This window comes from Ostrea edulis, chromosome 6, assembly GCF_947568905.1.
Source record: "Ostrea edulis chromosome 6, xbOstEdul1.1, whole genome shotgun sequence".
NCBI lineage: Eukaryota > Metazoa > Mollusca > Bivalvia > Ostreida > Ostreidae > Ostrea > Ostrea edulis.
Window position 1 is genome coordinate 76,328,467 of NC_079169.1, and position 27,666 is coordinate 76,356,132.

General features: G+C 34.4%; 1 protein-coding gene and 1 long non-coding RNA gene across 3 annotated transcripts; one reads left to right on the plus strand and one right to left on the minus strand.

The window, feature by feature from the left end:
- Positions 1–425: 425 nt before the first annotated feature.
- On the minus strand, positions 426–6,380 carry LOC130046961 (uncharacterized). Its single transcript, XR_008796040.1, has 2 exons — positions 4,968–6,380; positions 426–4,898 (listed from the first exon to the last, which is right to left on the minus strand). It is a non-coding gene; the product is annotated as an uncharacterized LOC130046961 (long non-coding RNA).
- Positions 4,975–27,666, plus strand: LOC125648345 (Na(+)/H(+) exchange regulatory cofactor NHE-RF1-like). Of its 2 annotated transcripts, XM_048875351.2 has the most exons (4): positions 4,975–11,609; positions 20,912–21,586; positions 24,089–24,120; positions 25,526–27,666. In XM_048875351.2, the coding sequence occupies exons 1-4, from the start codon at positions 11,237–11,239 to the stop codon at positions 25,727–25,729; spliced, it is 1,284 nt and encodes a 427-aa protein (XP_048731308.2). In that variant the 5' UTR covers positions 4,975–11,236; the 3' UTR covers positions 25,730–27,666. The 2 variants fall into 2 exon arrangements, 1 of the variants encoding a protein (XP_048731308.2); XR_008796038.1 differs by lacking the exon at positions 25,526–27,666 and having other exon boundaries at positions 20,912–23,807.

Genomic DNA, 27,666 nt, shown 5'->3' on the forward strand with positions numbered 1-27,666 from the left:
TATTGGCTGCTAGTTAGTGTCCGCTAGCTTCAGCCTAGTCACATGGGGGACCAAGAACGTAATAAAAATATCTTTGCTAGAGGTAATGTAGAAATAGGTGTCATTATGTTAAATAACAATCGGCAATCTATTTTCATACTGTTATATTAACACTGTGTCTATCATCATCTCTTCTTTTCTTTGTAGATTAGATTCGTCCATAAAGTGTTTACATGGGTATGTATTTTGTATCCAATTTCAATGTTTTTACAGAAAGATTGATGTTAGAGGTGAAGGCCATCGAAGGGAAGATCAAGGTTCCAATTCTTGTGTTCAAAATTTTCAAAGAAGCCACATTTCTTAAACAAATTTGTCAAACTCACAGGTATGTTATCGTATATGAATATAGATTCTGGTGGTTTTCATGGATAAATATAAAAGGTCAAGCTAGGTGACTGCATGGAGAAATGTTAGAGGATGTCATGCACTGTGGAGACCTTGCTAGATTATGTAGCTGTAATAAGATTCTTATTTATTATCATATAACTAGTTATTAGAGCAAAGAAAGGATGGGTAAGTGAAATTAATAAGGTTTTATGTGCTCTAAGTGTTTATCAACGAAGCAATTCATTCAAATGTTTATCAATTAGCAGTTTAATGGAATGCTCATCAACTAACGATTTTTAATGTGCTCCAGTTTATCATTGCATTTGTTTAAGGAAGTTAACGCCTCAAGTTTTGAGCATAGCTGGCAGGATGCTATGACTGTGTAGATAATGGTCCTTAAGATATTGGTCCAAAATATACTATTATATATTTACTAAATATAAATATATCCAGTAGAAAACTTTTACGTCGATTCCAGTTTTGAAAAGGTTTGGAAAGACTACGTTTTGTGGGGGAAGTATTCTTCAATTAAAATAATCTACATTTGAATGATTTTACAGTTTCTACATGTATTTTATCCAATATATCGTCAATTATTTACCCCAATACTTGTATTTCAGATTTAAAATTCATGATACAAATAGTTGAGACTTGGAACTAATACAAATGTTGTAATTCATTAATTTTTGTTGATATATTTTTCCAAACAAAACACCAATTCTAATAAAAGTGTAAATTAATTTACCCGACATTTTGCATAAAAATTCAATATTTTGGCCAATAATTTTAAAAAATGATCTATAACCCCCCACTTTTTATGTCCTCAGTTTTTCTTTAAATTACTGATTTCTAACTGCTTTTTCGATCGGATGTGCCTTGTTAATGTCCAGTTTGGATTTAGGAGTGTACATCTAGGTGAACCTAAATAATTTCATGATACAAAATAATGATTTTTAAACATTTAACAATAGACAAGTTAATAATGAATATATCTATTTTAAACAATACATGTTGAGCATTAAAATGTTTTCTGGATTTATTTTCCAGAGCATACATGTGCATGTATTTATCGACCTTGTGCACGTGAAATGTTTCTGAAATTTAATTGAAGACTCTAGAAACAGTACTTATGACTGTAAGGAAACGGGGCGCTTTAATTTAAGAGTAGACATACACACTCTCCCTTCTCCTACTTGAGTAAGCCGTTGAAATCGAAGTGCGTTTCGTTTTTTTTCATCACTTGTAGCCTATAGACTTCTATATATTTATATGTGTAACACTTGTAGCGTCAACTAAATTTGATGGATTTAAAAATATTTGTTTTGTTCAAACATGGATGTACAAAGAGCAGACGATCGTAAGTACGATTTATCATTTGATATGGCTCATTCTGTTGTGTCTGACTGAACAAGATTTTATTTGGTATTTCAACAAATACGATCTTAATAAACATTCATGTACATTTATGAGTTTGTTAAACAAACCTTCAAAACAGACTTAAGGATGTTCTCTCCTGGTTTGAATTTTTTCAGAAGTATCAAACTTTTTTGATAAACCGTTTTAACTGATACATCTTTATCCGAAAGACATTTAAAACATAAAAAAGAGTATGTTAGTGTGGACTTTAAAGAATTACAGCCCCTCAAAGTTGCCCCTTTGCTGAAACTTAATTTTTCATGAAAATCACCAATTTTCACAAGAAACACACTATAAGACAAATATTGAGGACAGCATAATCTTGGTTTTCTTTTATTTTATGAAAATTAAGCATAATTGATTATTTCAATAACTTTTACATAAAATATATCACCAATTCTACAAAAAATCAAGTATTAATTAACATAATTGTATAAAATATCACACAAATTTGAAGACCTATTTCATCAAAAAATTCAACCTAGGGAGAGTATCTGTATCAAACTTTTTCTGAAATTACTAATGTAGATTTGAATCATATTTTTGTTTAATTTAAATGAAAAAAATGTGTGGGGTAGTGTTTGATTTGCACCATTTTGTGTCCCCATCCCCCTTCTTACACTGACATACATTCTAAACAATAACAATATACGATTTGTTATAAAATATTTATTTTTTAATTCATATTTACAAATTCTATATATTTATTTCATTATATGATAAATAATCAGAAAACATAAATAATATATACATATATACAATACTAATTCATTTATAACTACAGAATGTGTAAAACATATGCCCCCGCATCAGCATTTTCTAATTTCCATGCACTGTGACCTTGATCTTTGACCTTCTGACCCCAAAATTGATAGGCATCTTTCCTTCTTTGTATGTATTCATATGTCCAAATTTGGTTTGAATAGAATGCAAAGTACTTGAGTTATTATCCAGAAACTAGTTTTAAACAGTCAATTTCCATGTGGCCATGAGGAAGAAATCTGCACTTCCTGGTATGGTTCTTCATATGATGATAGTACAACTCATCCCTTTCACTGTGGTTACCAAATGGATGTAGTCACACCTTGCCGAATAGCATACACGGACGTCGCACGGATAAAAATAATTGTGACGTAGTGATAATGCTGGCCGTTGGTGCGGTCTATCCGTTGATGAGAGTCGTTCCCGCCGCTGCTCGGCGCTCCTGTGATCGGTGTATGAAGCGTATAAAACGCAAAATAACCGCAAAATAACCGCACGATTACTATGGAGCGCCAAATTAACATAAACTCAAATAATTGAAGATATCTTCAATCATTTGAAGATATCATCAATTCAATTATTGCTCTCTTTAATTGAATTAATGCGCGCATTGAATCAATTATTGCTCTCATCAAATGAATTAATGCGCGCTTCAATTTAATTATTGCTCTCATCAATTGAATTAATGAGAGCAATAACTGATTTAATGCGCGCATTAATTCAATTATTGCTCTCTTCAATTCAATTGATGCATGCATTAATTCAATTAATGAGAGCAATAATAGATTTGATGCGTGCATTAATTCAATTATTGCTCTCTTCAATTCAATTGATGAGAGCATCAATTTAGTAGAAATATTGCTCGCAATACTTAATTTAGAGCTCGGTATAAATTATTTGATGATCTCTTTAATTCAATTGAAGATATCTTTAAATCATTTACAATGCTTTTGTATAAGGAATTAATGCGCGCATCAATTCTTTTAAAGAGAGCAACAATTCGAAGAGGTCATTCATTCAATTGTGAATATGTTGAATTGAAGATATCGTTAATTATATAGTTGCTCTCTCTTAATGCGCGCAATAATTCAGAATTGAAGATGTCATTAATTATTTGAAGAGATCTTTAATTAAATTGTTGAGCGCATCAAATGAATTGATGATATCTTGAAATAATTGAAGATATCTTCAATTATTTGAGTTTATGTTAATTTGGCGCTCCATAGATTACTGTACACATACAGGGCAATGAACGGTCGATTAACAGATTAACGGACATTACCGTCTGAATAATGGACAAGTACCGGGTTAAACGAACAAGGGACGCATGAGAAATATAATTATTAATTTCATCGTATTAAGAATGACAGAAAATAGTAAAAATGACTACGTAGGAGACATATTTCAAGCCCTATAAAATCTGTAATATCCGGGAGCTTCCGGGGGCTTCGTCCCCTGGCCCCCACCTCAATGCGGCCCCCAGACTCCCTGCCTTATAGAGTTGTGCCCCCTAACCGCAATTCCTGGATCCGGCACCGGTGTTGTATAGTAGCCTTTTCCCCATAGTAGCCCCCCCCCCTCCCCCCAAAAATGGCTATATTATAGTAATTTTTTTCCCATAACAGGATTAACCCCTTCACGTTTTGATTTTAGAGTCAGTCGGGCTTTGTACAACAAATATTGATATTGCATAGATCTGAGTATCGAAAATGTATGTTGCCGATAGTTTGAATGTAGATGCATGATTTTTTTAAAGAGACAAATTTTAGAAAAATGCTCAACAGTATTACTAAGAAAGTATAAAACATACGAAATTGTAAAAAAACAAAACAAAACAAAAAACAAAAAAAAAACCAAAAAAAAACCCCATTAAATTCATTTTTTTAAAAAAGCGTTTTGTGGGAAACAAATGTAAGCCCACTTACGATGTATCAGAATAAATGTTTACGTTCAACGATATTCTACAGTCTTAATTGTATCGATATCTTTGATTAACAAAAGGCCCAAAGGCCTTGACGGTCACCTGAGTTCATGCACCTGAGTCTCATATTTGCATAATCCCCCAAAGTCTTTACAAATGGAATATTTTGTAGACTGCATTATAACCTCTTTACAAAAGCATTCAGTGTTCAATATATCATGTCTTTCACCAAAGTATTACTCGGGTAGGCAACACCTTTATCATCTCATCTTTTTATTCATTCAACTTTCATATAACATCAAAGGAACTAAATAGAAGATTTCAAGCATCATAAACATTAACTCTCTTTGACCATTTTACCCCCCCCCCCCCCCCCCCCCTGCAACCCTGCAACCTGGTTTACAGAATAAACAATTTGTTAGATAACTTGTACCTGGTTTACAGAATAAACAATTTGTTAGATAACTTGTACCTAATAAACAATTTGTTAGATAACTTGTACCTGGTTTACAGAATAAACAATTTGTTAGATAACTTGTACCTGGTTTACAGAATAAACAATTTGTTAGATAACTTGTGGTCTTTCTATACTTGTGTCTAATTTCATTCAGAATTTAAAAAAAAAAATATCTTGAATTTGTAAATACTAAAGGTGTTTTAACTATACAAGCATTTTAGCCGGCTCCCTTTCCGCCATCCCCCACCCCCCAAACGCAACCAGGCATTACTACAGCCCCTACCCCAGGGATCATGAAATTTATAATTTTGGTAGAGGCATCCTTGCTTATCATTACTAAATATCCCTTTACAATACTAGAAACAAAGATCAGTTTTACATTCCAAGATGCAGGTTAGGGTTTTCCAAAAAATCATTTCTACCTGGCTCCGTAAAACAGGCCATCTCAATCAATTCATTCCGCAAAAATATAATAACAGACATTACAAGACCACCATCATATAACTGTTTTGAAAAACGATACAACAACATTATCCATACAAAGCTGAGACACAATTGTATATTTCGTTATGATCTTTAAAAACGAAATATTACAAATTCTCCGGTTTGTGCATGTGCACATAACGAAGATGTATATCATCTCTTTTTCGCTTGTGAAAATTACTCTAGAGCTTGACTTGGTCACTATTGATATAGAATTGTTATTAAGCGGTGATGTTACATGTAATTTGTCTCGGCGAACTAATATGAATATGTTTTTAGCTGTTCATAAATTTATAGAAGAAATTTGTAGATTCATCTAATTATTGTACATTTTACTTCATTATTATCTTGCATGACATATTGTAATATTTTAGGAGAGGGACGTGTAAGCTGTTAAAACTTGTTCCCTATCCTTTTGATTTGATCAATAAAATATGTTCAAAACCAACATTACAATATATCCAGTTTGTTATTTGAGAAGAAGAGTTTTAAAGAATTGCAGACCAATAGCAATAGGTCACCTGAGTGACCAAGGTGACCTAAAATGATCATTATAAATGGTATTTATAAGTTCATTTAAGACTTTAAACTGGATCGGAGAACAGTTACATAATTTATATTCTGAAAACGGCTCCTCAAGTAGCCAGGTATTAACATTTTACAAGGGGACAAATTAGAGAAAAAATTGGTGAATCTCTTATATTCACATTCAGATGAATATTCTTAGGATTTCCAGTTGCATTCTAGAAATGAGTTTGAAACATTCAAGAATAGTCGCTTTTTCATTTTTGTAAAAGATTACTAAAATAAAATCCACAAATCAGAGAGAAACGCACATGAATCCAAGTACAGGACTGCAGTTTTAACGATTGAATGATTTTATCACACAAATTTTGAAAATGTTTATATGAAACTTAAAAGTAACAAGAGGCCCATGGGCCACATCGCTCACCTGAGCAGCAGTTCCTAGCAATAAACAAGTTTGAGCAAAACTACGTGCATCATTATACCAGCACTTTGATTAAGAAAATATTCCAAGGTAACAACTAAAAAATCATTGTGCAATTACCATCTCCCCTTGTACAGGCCTAATGGTCCTTCATTTTAAACAAATTTAATGTAAGAATGTTTTGTGCCAAGTTTGATTGAATTTAGAGAAGAAGATTTTTAGAAGTCGCCAATGCACTTTCACTATCATCTTTACTTGTAGAAGGGTGTGACCCTTCATTTGAACAAACTTGAATCCCAATTACCCGAGGATGCGTTTTGCCGAGTTTAGTTGAAATTTGCTCAGTGGTTCTGCAGACGATGTCGAAAATGTAGAAAGGTTACAGACGGACAGACGACGGACAACAGATGGTTAAAAAAGCTTACTTGAGCTTTTCAGCTCAGGTGAGCTAAAAGGTTTTAAGAGCGCATGCTAAAAATCAAAATTTTCCAAAATATTCTTCGTATGGGAATAAAATATGATGAAGTTGTCCATCTATCAGATTCAAAATAAATTATCTACATGGATAAATGTTGTAAACGAATATGTATAAATCAAAGTACTGACAGTAGAGCTGGGAGTTAGTTACAATTATAATATCGATAAATTTGATATGTTCACATCTATTAATCCATCAATGACCCGAGAACAGTTGAAGAAAAGGTTTCCTCTCAAAAACTTCTAATTCAATTGAAACCCCCCACTTTCTCCTAATAAGGTGTTAAGAATCGTGTCTAGCAAAAGAGCAGTTGATTCTTTAGTAGCGACAATTCGGAATTAGGGGTAAGCAATCAACAAAGTCGTGAAATTTAAGTTTTACTCCACTATCTGTATGGAAAGTTTTTGTGTTAATCAAATGGAGAGAGGCAAATTTGATTCCTCATACGACAGACACTTGTATGATTAATTAACTAACAAATTCTGAGTTGCCTAAATAGGTGCTGTTTTACAAGCACGAAATATTCTGATTTTACATTCTAAATATGATTGTTTTATATAACATTCGAGTGAATGAAATGATGTTTGTTGAATAATAAATATTTCCAAAACTTGATCCCAATCAAGGGAATTCGGAAATTAACTCTCCATTTAGGATATAAAAGAAATGAATAGCCAGAAAAGGATTAATTTCAGAATGAAAAAAAAATATGTATGGGAATGATCTGATGTAAACGTAACCGAAATGGGGGGAAAAGGGATGGGTGGGTGGGCTACCATATAGTAGGTTTGTAGATTTTCCAGAGGGGGTGTATCTGGCTATAAACGGGGGTAAGTCCTTCTATATAGCCACATTTCCGAGGGGGAAGATCTACTGTATGGCCATTTCCCTAGGGGGAGAGAGAGAGAGAGAGAGAGAGAGAGAGAGAGAGAGAGAGAGAGAGATGGCTAGGGGGAAAGGCTACTATACAACACCGGTCTGGTGGACCTGACAACCGTTGTTCGCAAGTTACATGCGTTTCTTATCCGTAAACATGCGGTTGGTGTCCATTACATCTTCGGTTGACCCGCTGCCAGTCCGGTAGTAGTCCGGTCGTGATTTATGTCCACCGGTCATTAATTAACGGATGCAAACTGGACGAGTACGTACAGAAAAAGAAACGCACGATTTCCGATTTTTTAAGCGTATAACAACGCATAACTACCGTACACTAAGCGGATTTTGAAAATGCTCAAAACTTTCCGTCGTATAGACCGAACAAGGAACGCTTTGGCCGAAAGATAAATGGACAAGAAACGCAACTTAGGAACGGAGACGAACGGGTTGAAATTTGTGTTACATATGTATCCATTGCACGTCCGTTAACTTTAAATATCCGGTGAGGTCTGACTGAGATTCGGCTCGTCAGTCCAAACATTCAGCCGAGATTAGTGTGATTACTGCTTAGGACATTCTTGTGAAACAAATGAATAATCACTTTGGTTTAAAAAAAAAAATGTTCGGTACAATGTAAACGCGAGTTATCTTTCTTTCAGTTAAATACAATCAGAAATGGCATCGCCTTAATTGATGAGAAAAGGAAGGTGTATTATTGTTTTTCGCCCACACAATCAATAAACTTTTTTCCTTTACCTAAGAATTAAAAAAAGTCTTTCACCACTTTCCTTATTCATTTTCTACCTGAAAACGGAAGACTCGGGAGCGAGTGAATCATTCTGGAAAAGGAAAACTTTGTGCTGATGTTTTTGCAATTTAGAGAGGCCTTGTATGCAAATGTATGCACAAAGATAGACGACAAAAGTATTTAGAATTTGTCCTGCAGCTCCGATCGAAAAACGTAACACGTCGGAGGTTTCGTAAATTGTTTTAGTCAGATTTACGCAGCCTTCAAATATGGATGAATCTAATTCAGGTAATAATAGTACTTGTACACCTCTCTCTCTCTCTCTCTTACTCTCTCTCTCTCTCATTGGATCAGGGAGTTCATACTCGAAGTTCTGAATACATAGTAAACTGATTGTTGCGTATTTTTATATTTTCACTTGGAGCCACATCATCTCATGAAAATTTGAATTCATCCTATAGTTTGCCTGTAGTGTTAAATATCAGAAATGCATTAGAGTATGTACATGTTATGTACGGTTAACATATTTTTGATTGTTGTTGAAACCTAAAAATTACAAATATTTTATCAACATTATATTGAATATACCGGCCGCTAATTCTAAGAAATGTTATCATCAAGTGATATCAACAAAACAATACTCACGAGCTTGTTGTTTGTTTACAAATATATATAACGGCCGAAGCAGTAAGGGCTAGCCCCTAGTACCTAGTTACTATAGTACTGTAAAACGAGACTTCATCTAATGTCGGGCGCTCAGCGAAGGAACAGTCACTATACCAATGTTAAAACATCTTTTAAAAGTTGACAGGGCGCTGGGAATCGAGAATCGAACCCGAACCTATAACAGGTGCTTGCCTCCGTAAAACAAATTGTAAACAATACTATATTCTAAAGTTAAGATAGGCGTATTGTTTACATTTCTTTAATGGAAGCAACCTCCTGTGGAATCCTAGTGCTGCTGAATGTGCCGCCGCTATGGTACGATGACACGAATGTACGATGTTACGATGACGATGGTAGCATCGTTATGAGTACAGTACCATCGCCGCGATGGGACGATGAAGCGCAATGGGATTCCATAGCGTTGTGTTGTGTGGCCGAGTGCCCGAACCTCTAGACTATACCGCAACTGGTTTCACCATACATATGATACACCCACAGACACCTGAAGTGTGAGTAGCGTGTTAATTTCCCCTTCTAGACCCAGTGAAAACAAAATTGAACCAGTTTCACAAGTGATTATCTCAAAAGCTTACAGAAAGTAGAAACTTGATATGTGCAGAACGACTTATGAAGGTGATCGGCGGTGATTGGATATCCATTGGGTAAGGGGAGTGGGGGTGTATGTGCATAAGATCTAAGTAACTCTATTCCCACTGCAGGTGCCTGTGCATAGACGACGTGTTCCAAAAATAACTACATTGCACTAAGCGACCGGTGCCGGCAGCGATAGCCTAGTGTTTCGTAACCGGGGGTGGGGGTTACCGGGTTCGAATCTTTTTTAATTCCCACAACACGTCCAACCTAAGGCGTTTAATTAAAATCGACATTGACTGTTCCGTCGCCAACATACACAAAAGAATATAAAACTATATACAATGTATTAAGATGGCCTATACGTCGTTGTGTTTTTTCTGCAAGGGCTCTTTGCATGAACATATTTAAATGTTAGAATTAAGTGAAGATCAAGAAAATGAGACAGGGTCACCACCCACAGTGGGTCCAGGGAACATCTATATACTGCTAGCTATTAGATTTCCGATTAACTCTGTGACATAGTTGTTTTGGAGGCTGCATACACGTTCTTATCCCTGTAATGAAAGATATCTTAATTTAGTTGTCTTGTCTGTCTGAAATGATACTTCCTTGTTTTACTAAAAATGTGACGCCACCCCTCTTCTCTCTATGAAACATTCTATTCTACAGAACTTTGATCGTTTCAATGGGTTTTCGCCCTTCCGTTATCATTTCCTTGATCTGCTAAAATATGTAAGGGGTTAAAGCGGAATTTTAGTAACGTTTACACACACACACACACACACACACACAGAGAGAGAGAGAGAGAGAGAGAGAGAGAGAGAGAGAGAGAGAGAGAGAGAGAGAGCGTATTTCCAAACCGTTAGGGTCTCATGGGGCGTGACATACAACACTTATGATTACACAAACATAGCATGACAACAGACAGAATAAACTCTGTATAACAATATGAAGTCTACATTCCTTCATAAACTAAAATTTTTAGCTGTTTAAACTTATTATAAATTTTATAAGTTTATAATATCGAGTCTTTAAATAAGTAACGTATACTGCTTAATTTATATGTAGTGATGAACTAAGCTACTATAGGCATGCTCAAATTTGCTCAAAGTTATACCAGATATGTTAAGGCACATAGTATGTATGAGGTATTGACAAAGATATGATATACATATATGTCTTACGTAAATAAATTCAATTAAGTACACACACTATCTAGAGATACACATAACAAGACGCAACACGAGTCGGTAGATATATATGAACTGAGTTCCAAACAAGGATTTTTAAATATATATATGAATTACTGCGAAATGATGTTCATTTGTATGTACCTGTGAATACCTGTGCAAAATCTCCGTTAGCTTTCGTCATTGGTCGACTCGGATCACGTGTTTACATAGCTGGACGCCATTTTCTTCGCTTGGTGGTTAGTGTCAACTTGCAGGTGCCCGTTACTGGAAAAAAAAGTTGAAGAAATTTTTGAAGTGGATTTATTTTAAATTCTGCTCGAATTAGCAATGGCTGATCACAAGCCAAGATTGTGTCACCTTGTGAAATGGCCTGATTTTCAGGGCTACGGATTTAACTTACACGCAGAAAGGGGCAAAGCAGGGCAGTTCATAGGGAAAGTGGACGACGGGTCTCCGGCCGAAGCAGCGGGTCTTAAGGAGGGGGACCGAATCGTAGAAATAAATGGTACAAATATAGGAAATGAAAATCACCAGCAAGTTGTTGGGCGGATCAAGTCGCTTGGTGACGAGGTTAATCTTTTGGTTGTGGATCCAGACACGGACAAGTATTATAAAGATATTAAACAAATTGTGAGAAGTGATCTCCCAGAAGTTGTAGAAAGGAGTGCAGTAAGGAATGAAACCCAGGAAAATTCAGCAGGTACTGAATGGGGGTTAACCATCTTAGTGGGAGTGGCTCACCGTAGATGTAATAGTCCACTATCAAACTCTCTCTCTCTCTCTCTCTCTCTCTCTCTCTCTCTCTCTCTCTCCTTCTTTTTGAGCAATATGGTTCATTACTTTCAATTGCACATTCAGAAACTTTGTCTATAATGAGTGTCGCTAAAAGAAAAAGAAAATAATATGCATGATAGTAGGTTATTTTGCATATTTTAGAGAAAATGAAATACAGTGATGCACAGGTGTGAAGAATAGATTTATTCCTCGGCTCAGTTTAAAATGTTCACCAGTGCAGAATATATGACAGATCTCCAATGCCTTTAAACTAAGATATTTTCAGTGAATGTTTGTATAAATTCTTTTGAAATGCATTCAGGTGTGACTTAATTATCCCTTCAATTTCATGCAAAGGCTCATTTTTATTGGACAGAAAACAACCTCTGGTTTAATTGAGAAAGACCAAGAAAATGAGAACATCAGTTGAAAAACCTAGAACTTTTCGCATTTTATGTTTTATTTTAAAGTTTTCATTTAATATATATATACATGCCTCTTGCTTGAAATCTGTTTTCAGAAAATGTTCAGTCATCATGACCACGTCATTAATTTAAGTTAAGGGCACTTGATCATTATGTTGATACCCCAACAAATGGATGCATAGGTTGATCTATATTTAGTTTGGTTGTTATTAGTACAAACTTTATATGAAATTCGTAAAAAAAATAAATAAAGGACTTGTAAATTTTGTGTGACATTCCAAAAATTGAAATACAAAACCCTTCCCTTACCATTATGACTTGAAACAAAATCCCCCCACTGTGTTGTACTTAACTGAGAAATCATAGGAATACAGTACATCCCATGTGGTAAATTATATTTATTTTACAAATATAAACATAAATTTAGTTTTCATTTTCATCATTTTGGGGGGGGGAAGTTTGTTTGTAGCAGGTGTCATTAAGGCTGAATTAAATTTTAAAATGAACATGGTTAACAATGGTTAATGTACGAAACATAATATCACATGCGTTAACAACACACAAATTCAACCATTGTATGCAGAAGGAATAATTACTGAAATGGAACAAGGGTGTGTCCCGTTAGAATGTTAGGAATTTTGCAGAAGTTTTTAAACCAAGTTGTTCCACTCTCTTGACATTCTCTCATTATACAGCAGCGGTCTGTTTGTCCCCATACTCCAGCAATAGGTAATTAATATTAGTTACTATGATGTATGCTTTAATTTTGTTAATTTACATATTCACCATTAGGACAAAGTACATAGAAGAGATAAGGGTGGTTATTCAGAGGGAGTCAGTTCATGATAAGCGTGATGACAAGTCTGTACACGGCTTAAATTTGTTCCCTAGTCCTGTATTAAAGGCTTACAGATAACACCCCCCATCTTGTGTCTCTATGAAGCTGTATAGTGTTAGACAGTTTTAAAAACCTAATCTTATGAAGATTTTTAATTGAATGGTTGGTATGAAAAGAGATCACTGGAGGAAGTCACTGGAATAATGTGACTGATCGTGGAGGAAGCTGTACTGCAGGCACTTCCTGATTGTATTTTGATAGACTTGAATTGATTTCTAAAAATAAAGATATTTCTAAACAATGGATATTATTTTACATTGTCATTATAGACTATCAATTACCTAAAATTTTGAAGAAATGGGAAGAGAGACAGAGAAAGTGAGATAGGGCTGATAAAATGTGTATTGTTTTGTAATGCAGGGACAATTTTTAACCCTTATATGACCTGCATCGTTAGGACAGAAGTGCATTTTGAAGATAAAAATTCTGTGCTTACAGTAAAGTCCCTATGAAGGTGACCCACAGAATGTGAAAGTTTAGATACCAGATAATTTGATTAATGGGGTCAAGGGGTGTAGCTACATGTTCCTATACTGATGTTCTCTCTCACAATTCGAAAGAGAATATTGGATAAACTTGTATAGGTACCTGATGCATGTGTTCTCTCCTAGACATTTTGAGTCCTCACTAAACAGGTTTCATCAGCTAGAGAGACGAGACCACTTTGAGGCGAATGTGATAAGGGGGAGGTAAAATTTACTAATTAACTGTAGAAAATTGTAAAAACAGAATTTATAAGTACTAACCAGTACAAATACAATAGATTCATGTACAAAACAAGCATCATATGTGCAGCATAGGATAGGTTGAGAGTAGTGTCCCTTTTTCTCTGCATGACTTTGATTGGATTCGTTTATCTACACTTATTTCCAATTTGAAATTGAGGAAGTAGTGGGCATATGTTGGATTGAGGAGTGGCCAAAGTAATGATTCTATTCCAAAAACAAATATCGACCATTTTAGAAAGGGCCGTCCTTCTCAAAATAACATATTCTCTGCTCATAACACATTTTGTAAGGGTGACACATGGTAAATAGTATCTTTCACAAATGCAACTTTCAAACAATTTTATCATGTTAAAGTTGGCATAGACCCAATCTGTCACAATGACAGATGTGAAAAAGTGTAACATTAATCCCATACAAAAGGCTGTTACTTTGATCTGATTAAAATTAGATCTTTGATAACAATGACGGAGCGGATCAAAGATCTCATTTTAATCAGATTGCTGTTACTTCAGACTCCATGATACATATATATACACACACACACACACATACAAGTGAAACCTATGGTACCAGAAACTCTTGTGTTGCCACTTGGTGAACCACTTTTATCTACCTGCCTAATTAGTGCAAGGCAAATTAAATGGTTATTTCTATGATTGAATGAAATGCTTCATGCTCTGCCATAGCTTAAGGAGGTATACTACATTGTCATAATGGCTGACTTCCTTTTAAAACATGAATGAAAATATAAATATCGGTAATATTTGCATATTCCTTTTAAATTTTGATTCAGTCTAGCTGGGTAGCAGCACTAGCTGAGTCAGTTATCGTGTCAACTGCTGATCTGTAGATCACAGGTTTGAGTCCAACAGGGGTTTTAAATTTTTTCTTTAAATAAAAAAAATTTGAATGTTTTCAATTTTAACATTTTGAATCCATATCAAATTTCTCTGGTGTGTTATTCCTCCTGAAGACGAATTTTAAAGTACATATATATCATAGTTTATACCAGTGTTGAAACTCGCTGTAAAATTAGCTAGACATGCAGGGCTGACTGCTTGTGAAAAATGTCAGCCCTGCCAAAGACTTACTGAGCCCAGAGAAAATAACTTCCATTTTCAAAATTTTATTCAGTGAAAATTTTAATACGTCCTATTGGGCGTCTGTACAAAGAAATTTGTTCGCTAGCAGCAAAATGTATACATCTCAGGCAGTCAGGCACACGGCAGTGATTTTTTTTGTTTTTCAAACTGCCACCCCTCCTTTTGAATTGAGAAAAATTAGCGACATTTTCCTCAAATTGGGAAAAATCATTCATAGTAAAGTAAAATGGTAAAGATGCATAAAATAATCAAATAACATTTTTTTGGTTTGAGGTTTATTTCAGATCTGATTTAAAATCATAAAATAAATCATTATTTAACATTAAATATGTATTGGAAGTCACACCTTGTATATATATTATTTACTTTTTCTAAGAAATACTTATTGTCTAATTTCATAAAGAAAATAATAAATTATTAATTCACCAGCATTTGTACCCATAATCTTGTAAATATTATATTAATAATCAAGTTTCCAAAATGTCTCTCCTGTTTTGTATTTTTCGGATTATAGTAAAACCTTATACTGTTGGCCACTTCCTGTTATCAGCCTGACCCTACATATAATGGCGGTCAAACTAAATTGTAAACAATATGGCTTAATGTGCATCTGGAAGCTATATATTTAGCTGCATATCTGCTTATATGGATGCCTCTATTGTTTTACATATTCTTTACAAAACATTTTGCATGTGCAGTGGTTTGGAGAATAAAACTGAAGAAAAAAACGTATTTACTCTGTCAGAAATATACGGTAACCTTTTTAGCTCTTCTGAGCCAAAGGCTCAAAGAGCTAATGCTATGGCCATTTGTGCGGTGTGCGTAAACTTTTTAGAAAAAGGGCTATAACTCAAGAACCCCTTGGCCAATTTTTTTCAAATTTGTTACAGAGTATCATTGGCCCAAGGGCTTTCATACATACTAAATAGAGGGATGTGACCCTTTAACAAGGGGAGATAATCAGGAAAATACAAAAAAAAGTAGTGGTTGCTAAAAAATCTTCTTCTCAAGAACCACAGGGCAGATTATCACCAAACTTACACATAAGGATGAGGATATGTTGTAGATTAAAAATTGTTCAAGGCATTACCCTGGGGCAAAGGGCGTGGTCTCAAGGTCACTTCAAAGTTGACCTAAATTTAAATTTTTTTTAAATTCCTTAAATCTTAGATATTTTAGTCATTATAAGGACTAGGATCATCAAATTTTGACAGTTGATGCATCTTAGGACCTTGTGTCAAGTTGTCTCAAAAGTAGGTCACGGTGACCTACTTTTTGAATTTTGCAGGTATTTATTTTAAAATTAATTTTGATGCATATCTTGGACACTTTGAAGCCTATGATCATCAAAACTTGTCAGTTGGTGGATCATGGGACCTTGAAATGCGTCAACTGAAAAATAGGTCACCGTGACCTACTTTCTGAATTTTATGGCTTATCATTTATAGATATATTTTAAGTTGTTATTTCAAATACCGAGAGGTTTAGAATCATCAAATCTTGTAAGTTGATGCATCTTGAGGCCTTGAAACATATATATAAAAAAGTAGGTCACAGTGACCTACTTTTTGAATTTTGCAGATATTTAAATTTCACATTTTCAATTTTAGATGCATATTTTGGGCACTGTAAAACCTATACCGAGAGGTTTAGAATCATCAAATCTTGTAAGTTGATGCATCTTGAGGCCTTGAAACATATTTATAAAAAAAGTGGGTCACAGTGACCTACTTTTTGAATTTGGCAGATATTCAAATTTCACATTTTCAATTTTAGATGCATATTTTAGGCACTGTAAAACCTAGGATCATCAAACTTTGTCAGTTGATGCGTCTTCAGTCTTCGGTTTGTGTCGACCAAAAAGTAGGTCACCGTGACCTACTTTTGGTATTTGACAGCTAAATTACTATATTTCAAACACTATTTGACCTACAATCATCAAACTTTGTCAGTTTGATGCATCTTGAGTCTTCGGAGTGTATCGACCAAAAAGTAGGTCACTGTGACCTACTTTTGGCATTTGACAGTTATATTTATATATTTCAGTCACTAATTGCCCTACAATCATCAAACTTTGACAATTGATGCATCTTGAGTCAACGGAGTGTGTCGACCAAAAGTAGGTCACCTTGACCTACTTTTGGAATTTGACGGCTATATTTATATATTTCAGATACTATTTGACCTACAGTCATCAAACTTTGTCAGTTGATGGGTCTTGCATGTTCGAAGGGTTTCGACCAAAACGTAGGTCAACTTGACCTACTTTTGGAATTGGACACCTATATTTATATATTTCAGATACTATTTGATCTACAGTCATCAAACTTTGTCAGTTGATGCGTCTTGCATGTTCAAAGGGTGTTGACCAAAAAGTAGGTCACCTTGACCTACTTTTGGAATTGGACGGCTATATTTATATAATTCAGATACTATTTGACCTACAGTCATCAAACTTTGTCAGTTGTTGGGTCTTGCATGTTTGAAGGGTGTTGACGAAAAAGTAGGTCACCTTGACCTACTTTTGGAATTGGACGGCTATATTTATATATTTCAGATAGTATTTGACCTACAGTCATCAAACTTTGTCAGTTGATGGGTCTTGCATGTTCGGAGTTCACTGACCAAAAAGTAGGTCACCATGACCTACGATTGGAATTTGACAGCTATATTTCAATATTCAGTTACTAATTGGCTTAAAATCATCAAACTTTGTCAGTTGATATTTCTTGGGTTCTCAAAATGTGTAAACCAAAAAGTAGGTCACATTGACCTACTTTTTTTGAATTCTTAGGATTTAACTAAAGATTTAGAATACTAAGAGGCTAAGAATAGAAATGGTGGGGTTGTACAATTTATCAGAAGAGCGATTCTAGGCCCTTGGGCCTCTTGTTTTTAAATGGCCTAATTTCCCTAGATTTGAAATTGGGAAAAACATTTATATATAATTGGGAAAAAATAGCTAATTTTAGTGAGGGGAAACAGCCGAATATCGGTGGCATTTTAGCCCCAAAAAAATCACTGCACGGTTATTTCAAACAGTGTTTATATATAATTTTTACATTTTAAATATGCAACTCTTTAGTGAAAAGCCTAAGTAAGCTGCATGATGATTTTTATTTTCCTTGTTATTTTCCTTCACCAGAATCACAAGGTGACTTACTACTTTTTTTCTGTGTCTGTTGTCATCCATCTTGCATTAACAGTTGAAAATTTTTAACTTCTTGATAACTACAGTTTCAATTCTTTTCAAATTTAGTATGAAGCATCATTGTGAGAAGGGGAAAATAAGTTGTAAATTTCAGGACTCCTCCTTGGGCCTTAGGGGCAGGGCTAAGATTTACTAATTTTCAAAAATCTTCTCTACATCCATACATGTGAAGAGGAACCTAAAGGCATAATCATGCAGAGCACTGGCCTCTACTAAAATTGTAAATTTCATGATCCCCAGGATAGAGGTTTTGACTAGTATACCAAGTGGGGCCAAATTTCAAGTATATAGTGTTTTAAGTGTAAAACATTTAGATGACATCTTCTTTCATTCTATTAAATTTGATTCTAAATATAAACTAAATGAGTAGTTAGAAGGAGCAAGTAGCCCTTTACCAAAATTGTAAACTTATGAATTATGAATGTTTCCCAATTTCAACCATATATCACTGTTTTTCCCAATGGGAATGACCCTAGCCATTGAAATCATAGGTTAAACAATATCATGTCTGATATATACATGATATATATGACAGTTGTTTTGTAACATACAATTAACATTTTGTTAATTTGCATATACTAGACTGTTGTATGTTAAAAACATTCTTGATTAAATATATCTTCCTTTTCTTTGTAGTCTGATATATATGAAATAAGTATTCTGTAACAGTTACATTTAGTTTTTATACAATACATAACATTGGATATTCCAAAACCATTAAGATCTACTATGGCCATGTTCAGATGTGGAATCCTGCCCTTGCGGATCGAAACGGGTCGATATAAAGGAGAACCAGTCGAGGATAGAATACCGTATATACTCGCCTATAAGTCGGTTTTTTGGGAGTCAATTTTTGGTCCAAAACTCTATGTCCGACTTATAGGCGCGTCCTAAGAAAATTGGTATTTTTCTGGGCGGCGTAATGTAGTGTTTTTTAAACAACTCCGATGAGTATCATGGACTACCACACAAATGATTATCGTTTACAAATATTTAGACATATTGTATTGTTTATGTATTTTAAAATCATGTATAAAGTACAAGTATTTTTATATTTTTATCTAGTTTAAAATTATTTACATACCGGTAACTAATACTTTCAATTCAACTAATCTATCGTTTATCGGTAAAATTGAATTACGAACCCGATTTAATATTGAAATATTCATATGTATACCGGCTGAAATATATTTCATAAGAGATCGAATATTGTTAACAGATAATTTAGATCATCATTCTTGACTCTTAAAAACTCTATTGCTGATACAAGGAATTATACCGGAATCCCACAATTTTTTTCGCAAGGCGCGTGCCACTAAGTAAACACGGTGTCAGGTACTGGTCATTAGGAGACCATAATTGCTTATATAAACAAGGGATCATGGTCCATAATAGATCAAGGGATGCGTTTAAACCCCAAACGGATATGGCTTGGATATTGAACACCTCATAATTATTAATTTCTCAAAATATTTTTTGAAACATAGGTAAAAAACTTGAGCATTGACTTGAAACTGTCAACCTATTCTGACAAAAATTTGTACCGACTTATAAGCGGGTCAATGACAAATTCCTACAAAATAACCTTAAAAAAATACAACCGACTTATAGGCGGACCGACTTATAGGCAAGTATGTACGGTATGTTCTAAGTGTGACCTAAATGAAATTGAGTCTGAAAAACCCTTTCTACTAGTGTGTCCCTTTTACAAAGAACAAAGAAAAACTCTAAATAATGAAATTGGACTTAATGTAAATCTAAATGAAATCGATGACTCTGCGTTTACTAATATTGTTTGTAATTTCCCAAGACGAACTGCAAAATTTATCTATAATTCTTATAACATCAGACAAAAATACTTAATGAAAGCCACATAATTTAATTATCTATGATAGTAATATACATCCAAATGACTGTACATGCACAGACATCGTTGAATACGTTAAATTGCTTAAGTGACATATAGGTTGGCTGTTGGGCCGGGTGTAAAATTTTATTAACATGTATCTTGCTGAAATACAAAAGTTGTATTGTACGTATGTCACTATGATGAAAGATTTACTTACTTACTTTACTATACATGTATTTTTGGTTGTTAGAGTTTCAACTTTAGTCATGTTAGAACTAAAAAAAAAAATTGTACAGTTAGAATATTAGAATTTTCTGTAATTATAAAGACTTCAGATAACATTCACCTTTTGTGTGCCAATGAAATTCTCTAGAGCTAGAATGCATACCAATTTTACCAGGCACACCCATCGTCTTTGCAACTTTGCCGTATCTTGTGAATTATAAAATGTTTGTACAAGATAACAGTATTCTATATATGATTCATAAAACCACGTGTTGGCAAGATCTGATTAACTGCAAACAGTACCTATGAAGTTTACACACCTTATTTTTTTTTTTTTGAAGTACAATAGGGAGACCCCTGCAATTATAATTCAAGACAATTTAATTTCTACTTACCCTATTAGTGTGCAGTACCATTTGAGCTGTCTTTCATTTGTACCTGTAAGGTGTTGCCTGTGCCAGCAATATCACCTTTGTAAAGAAACTTGGTTTTCCAAGTCAAGAAATCAGAATACTAGTACAAGAAATGTCTATCAAAGTCATTTGTGTTATATGTTTTGATGAATCAAAGGTGACCATCGACTACCAACAGTTGACCACAATGTCAATGCACAATCCTCCCCAGAAACACTCATTGTCCATATATGATGGAGTAGCCACACGCTCTTTGAACATTCCACTCTTTTTTTGTGTGAGCTATCATCACATGTAAACCTTCACATAGGAGGTTATAATACTTGGCCATTTTCTTGCAAGGAGAAAATTTACACTGTTTTAAATATGATTTCAGAACCAGAACCCACCCCTGAACCACAAGAAGCTAGAGACCCCTCACCAGAAAGAGAGCCTTCTCCTGAACCAGTGAGGGAGCCTTCTCCTGAACCAGTGAGGGAGCCTTCGCCTGAACCAGAGAGGGAGCCATCACCTGAACCAGAGAGAGAACCCTCACCTGAACCAGAACGTGAACCAACACCTGAGCCACCCAGAGAACCATCGCCAGAACCAGAAAGGGAACCTTCTCCTGAACCAGAAACCAACAAGGAAAATGAAGAGCCAAGTGAACCCGAACCAACTGTGATTGCAGTTAATAGTGTTACCAATACAGAGCCAGATAGTAAATATTTAGCAAGACTTTGTAATATAACCAAATGGCCCGACTTCCAGGGATACGGGTTCAATCTTCATGCCGAGCGGGACAGAACAGGTCAGTTTATTGGAACCATAGATGACGGATCCCCTGCACAAGCAGCCGGTCTGCAAGAAGGAGATAGGATTATTGAAGTCAATGGTACAAATATTGAAAGCGAGAGCCACAGGCAAGTGATAGAGAGAGTAAAGGCTGGAGGAAATCACACCACGTTACTAGTGGTGGATTCAGAAGCTGATGAATACTTCAGAAAGAATGGAATATCCATATCAGCCTCATCACCCATAGTCACGAAGCTGTCAAATCCTGCCAGAGGAGGTAAGGAATTCTGTTGTTATTCAGTTCTGTAATTGGGGATATATATTTTAGCTTAATGAAATTGTCATCTCAGATGTTGGAATTTTTTAATGATTTGCTTTCCATTATGGATTATGTAATGACTTGTTAGAATTACTCAATCCATTTTCTGACTTGCACATGTGTATACATTCATCTACATGTATGTGCATTTAGTGGAGGGACAAATATGTAATGATGCATTGTCTAAACATAAACAAAATTCCTCATCTAAGCCAAACATTTGAATTTTGATTTTATTTTGAAAAATGCGCTATAACCCCCCCTCCCCTTCTCACCTCATGATTTCAAACACCTAGATACAAAATGAGGGAAACTCTGAATACTGTGTACATTTATTTATCTTCTCCCTCTCATACATTTATTTTTCTTCTCCCTCTCCCTTTCATACATTTATTTTATCTTCTCCCTCTTATACATTTATTTATCCTCTCCTTCTCATACATTTATTTATCTTCTCCCTCTCATACATTTATTTATCCTCTCCCTCTCATACATTTATTTATCCTCTCCCTCTCATACATTTATTTGTCTTCTCCCTCTCATACATTTATTTATCCTCTCCCTCTCATACATTTATTTATCCTCTCCCTCTCATACATTTATTTATCTTCTCCCTCTCATACATTTATTTATCTTCTCCCTCTCATACATTTATTTATCCTCTCCCTCTCATACATTTATTTATCCTCTCCCTCTCATACATTTATTTATCTTCTCCCTCTCATACATTTATTTATCTTCTCCCTTTCTTTACCTTTTTTTCTTAGTTCCTACCTCCTTCCTTCCCAAACCATTTCTCCTCTCAGGGCTTGAAGCTAACTTTTTATGTCACCAGTCCAGTCGGACTGATGGGGTATAATTTCAACCAGTCCACAGAAAATTTTACCAGTCCAACAGAGTTTTCCAGAAATAATTAAACATATTTCATTAATGTTATTAAAATGAAATTAAACTCAATATGTCGATCTCAGATAATATTGTAACACTTTAAAAATGTGGGATTTATATTTATGAATCAGCTTCGTCTGATATCTACAGATCGAAGCATGCCAAATGTGTGTATAAAATTTCATAAGTATATTTTCCAAAATGATGCTTTAGAAAATTAACCAGTCCCATCGGACTGACTAGAACAAATGTCAGTCTGTCCGCCAGACTTTTAACCAGTCACAGACTGACGGGCATATGTTAATTTCGAGCCCTGCCTCTTATCTATTACTATGGCCACCCTGCCATAATAACTTTGAAAAGTTAAAGAATCGTCAAATTTGTAAAAAGTCTTCATCATGGTTTTATTTCCTCTGTTTAAAACCACCAAGTATAATCAATATTGAGAGGAATGTGGTGACATAGAGGGATGGTTGAAGATGAACATTTGGGAGTGAGGAGAGGGGGGTGTTTATAGCCATTCTTATTTAATATCATCTCATTTGAATTTGCATCAGAATTGATTGTTTAAATACATGTGTTACTTAAAAAAACACTTAAACTAAACGGTTTTTTTAAAATTCAACACAACACAGGTGCTCAGTATCTGTCAAGTGTTAGGGATCCTTAGTACCATTAGATATGTATTTATCATTTTATAATTGTGGAAGTGACGGACTGGGGATATAGAACATGATCATTATCAGGAAAATAAGTAACAATTGTAAATGAACTGTCCATTGTTTTTGAGGGGATTGGCAGGGATTGATAATGTGATAATCGTGAAGTAGTTCTGACTAGTCCGTCTAGTGCTGCCAGCTATAATCACCGTCATTGACACCCTGACAAATTATGAACTCCTCTGTGAACAATGAGATATCAGAGGATGATTTAATAGTATTTACGTACTTTGTGTTGTATACAGACTCAATACAAAAGTAAACCTTTCACCAGCAGTTGTTGGAAACAATACAATAGTGTCATGTGCAACAGATGTGTAATGTCACAATGCATTTACTTGAACAATGTCCAGATCATATTAAAATAAAAGGGAACTAGATTAAAAATAGACACCCTTTCAGGAAGGGGAAAAGGGAATAATATCATGAAAAGGACATAAATCCCGGCCTGTTTTAGAAGCACTGACTAGATGTTTTCCTATTGGAGATGCACATGATGTTCTTAGCTCATTGTGATATGTAAAGTTAACAACATATGCTGACCAAATACATGGGGAAAAAATGCTATGTTGGTGTGATTTTAATTTGTACTTAGCAGTACCATTCACATTTTATAGTTAAGAGTATTTGGACATACATGTATGTATTTCCAAAGAAATCTTCCTTTTATGGTTCTATTATCATAAATTTGTATTCACAGTGCAAGGTGCATGCACTACAATTATTTTGATGTGCAAAACAAACCTAAATGTCTGGTATGATTTACATCACTAATGTTTTACAAGATGTATTTTTTTTTAGAATGTGAAATTAGTGCAGAACATGTTGACCCAATTACTGCTTTTTTTTTCAGGGTCAGCACCAGCCCCGGTCAATGGAACTACGGTAGGTGTCCATAAACTTTAAATTTATTTAAGTATTACTTTTGTGCAGAGCCCTATTAACCAGATTACATTCATGCAGTACTGAATGAATATCCAAATGCCATCTCTAACTTAGTTTTTCTTTGTATATGATTATGTATGAAATGCATGCAGATTTAAGTAGGACTGAAACATAACCAACCAAGCCCCCCCCCCCCCCCCCCCCCCCCCCCCCCCCCCCCCAGTGATATAATGCTGGAGCCACAATTCAGTATTTTCTCTATTTCAATGAAGGAAACATAAATTTTGTTTGAAAATATTGATCAATAAAACCAAAGATTCTTTATGATGCACAACCTTTCTAAAAGTTCAATGACTGTAGTAAAATGATTTAAATTTGATAAAATCACTGACAGTAATGTAACAGTGTTTGGATCTTCCAAACATGCATATATGCTCACTTGTTATTTTTGACCATCAAGGCTTAATTTATAGAACGAAAGATCAACATTGAGCTGGAGCCTGATATCTTCAACCAAACCCAATAACATTTATAAAATGTATCAATTTAATACAAAAATCTCATAAATGAATTGAATATCTAATTGGGGTTATTTAACCATATCGATACTGCCGTAAATCATTTAGCCCAACATTTACCGATATTATGGACACTTTATAGAGTACCATCCCAGATATTGGTATCTTGCTTAAGAGAAAACAAATAGGGAGATGTCTAACCAGGACTACGTTGTTGACATTTTCTCTACAACTTTTTTTTTTATAAAGAGTTCTTGTTTGATTTGTGAAATAGGTTTAAGATATTGTAGTCAATTAGTAATACTACCATACCTACTCAGTAATACTACCATACTCTGTATATCGGACTGGGCAGCTCAGTGGTTAGATAGATCACCTAGCTGGTAATGGGGTCTCTACCCGATTGCTCCTAAGATTTTTCTCTCCTTCTTTGCTTTTATACTTGCAACAACCATGAATTATCAAAATATATGCCAACGTTAAAACAGACATGGTATTATTGTAGAAATGAGATAGTCAATTGTTATGTGAAATATCACGAAATTTATATATTTATTGAGAAACGTGGCATATGAACTACATATCTGTACGGTAGTTGTGGAAACCTTGCTGCCCTATAGGATTTAGTTACAGGGAATGTGTAATCCATAGTCTCTGTTATCATTTGTTCAGATGCATGTACATTTGTCATGATTTGTGAACTTGTAGATAACATATGCTAGTTTCGTACCTGGATATTGTTTGACATATATAGTATTAAAATTGATCATTTTATTCACCACACAGATCTATACTGAACATCTGAAATATATTTACATCTTTTAAATACATGTACAATCCAATTATTTCACAAATACATACTTTATTTTGTGAATATTATTTTATAGGAAACTCCAGCTCCTCTGACCACCAAGACTGTCCAGCCAGCTGCCCAGCCCCAACCTGTTGCCAATGGCAACTCAAATGACCCCATGATGGGAATGTCAGCAAAAGAAATGAGGGAGTATTTAGCGAGCAAGAGAAAACAAGACCCTAAAAAGAGAGGAAATTTGGACTTTGCAACCAAAGTCAATATGCTTCAGAAAATGTGAGGTCCTACAATGTGCACCTGTTGCAATTATATATTTCATAATTTTTGTGTAAAGAAAGATCATATATAAAATATGCATACAAGCATTCAGTGTATTTTCATTGGGGATATCTACATGGATTTCCATGTGACCTAAGGGGTATTGTGATTTGAAATTGCTACCCCTAGAGAGAAAGTGTTAATCTCAAGAATGAGGGAATTAAAACTGATGCAATAGAATTTGAGACTACCATCTACATGAACATCTGAAATCTACAACAAACATGTCTGTTTTTGCTTTATTATTTTTTTTTGTCTTTCAAGTCAAAATAATATGGTCTTGTCTTGTACATATATATGTGTTTCATTCAATGTGATACTGTTAAAACTCATTTTGAGCCATATGAAATTATTTGTAAATGGACTGAATAGCTTCTGGGTGTGAATATCAACAACACTCAATGTAGACCAGTGTCTTTAATATGTGAAATATAGTAGGGATTTTTCATTAATTTTGAAATGTTATAGGATTAGAATCAGTGAATTTTTTCCAGAGACAATTTCTTGCCGTAAATGACAAATCAAAGATATATGAGAATCTGCTTTCTGTGGTTGAATTAGTCCATTTTTGATTTAGAGTCACGACTGAAATGTTTTTGTTCTGTTACGGTTGTTAGTACACTGAATAAAAGTACATTAGGGCCATTTGTTTTCAAATAAATTCAGTAGACTGCAGATTTTTAAAAAGTTACTCTGTTTACGGTGAGCTAACTAACAGCAAACATAAAAAAATTTGATTTACTCATAGGACCTTTCAGATACGATGCTCAATTTAAGTCCAAGGATATGCAACAAAGCAAAGATTATTGTCTTAGAAAAGCGTCATGGTAGATATTAGCAATTGTAATGGTTGTTAAGCAACAACTTGACAGTTACCATGGATACTGATAGCAATACTGCAGATGGATAATTGATACTGCTGAAGTCCGCTCCATTAAATGGTATTTGATAAACGTAATGAATGTCTTGTTTAGAAATAACAAAGGTTACTCGGATATTCTGGTTTTCCTCTCTCTTTATAATTACATCCTTGTTGGGGACTATGGCTTTATGTTACATGTTCATTTGTATCTCTCATTATTGTGAAATATATTGCAAAGAAATTTTAGTGATCTTCTAGAGCTTAATTTTAACAGATTTTTATTTCTATATACTGTTTATTTTTTTCATTAAGGGTTGGAGTCTTGCAGCAGCGTAATTTGTTTAGAGGTCACCAAATTTACAAATACTAAATTCTGATTTTACATTCTGTCTCATGTTGACTATGGTTTTTTTTTTTTTTTTGAAATGTGAATATGTATGAAAAGTAAAATCACACCTCAGTGAGGTTTATAATGCAAGTACATTCCAAGCAACTCATATATATAATGGGGATTCTTTTTATATAATTATATATATATATAGCAAAGAGAAAAACGCAATAATGGCCATAGCTGGACGTTTTTGTTGTGAGAAAAAATTACTGTGATTATCAAGGTCATTGGTAGTGATTGTCAAGGACAAGCATTCCTTGAGCATTGTTCTCATCCTTAGTAGAAATTTGTTGAACTTCAGAAGTGAGGTTTTGATGTTGAAGAGTAAAAGGGAGTTATTTAGACTAAGTCTAAGTGGCATGTGCATCAAACAAATTATTTAGATCATTTTGTATTACATAATAGGAGTAATGGTATTGGATTTGAGGAAAAGGAATATTTTGACTCTGCTATGTATAGCAACACAAACTAAGAAAACAAGTATATGAGTGTGTGTTTCACTGTGTATTTTTCACATTATATTATTCCATATGATATACATTCTGTTTGCCTGGATGCTTTGTCATAGAAGTGTTCATGGAATCTAATATGTATTATTCATTTACTCCAGGACTTATATTTTGGTAAATTAAAGTATAAACAATCA

What these genes read in the sequence shown, in the direction of transcription:
- LOC125648345 (XM_048875351.2), top strand. Translation starts at nt 11,237, where the DNA reads ATGGCTGATCACAAGCCAAGATTGTGTCACCTTGTGAAATGGCCTGAT. An exon ending in AACCCAGGAAAATTCAGCAG is followed by an intron (nt 11,610 to 20,911) that starts GTACTGAATGGG and finishes ATATGATTTCAG; the next exon opens with AACCAGAACCCACCCCTGAA. An exon ending in GTCAAATCCTGCCAGAGGAG is followed by an intron (nt 21,587 to 24,088) that starts GTAAGGAATTCT and finishes TTTTTTTTTCAG; the next exon opens with GGTCAGCACCAGCCCCGGTC.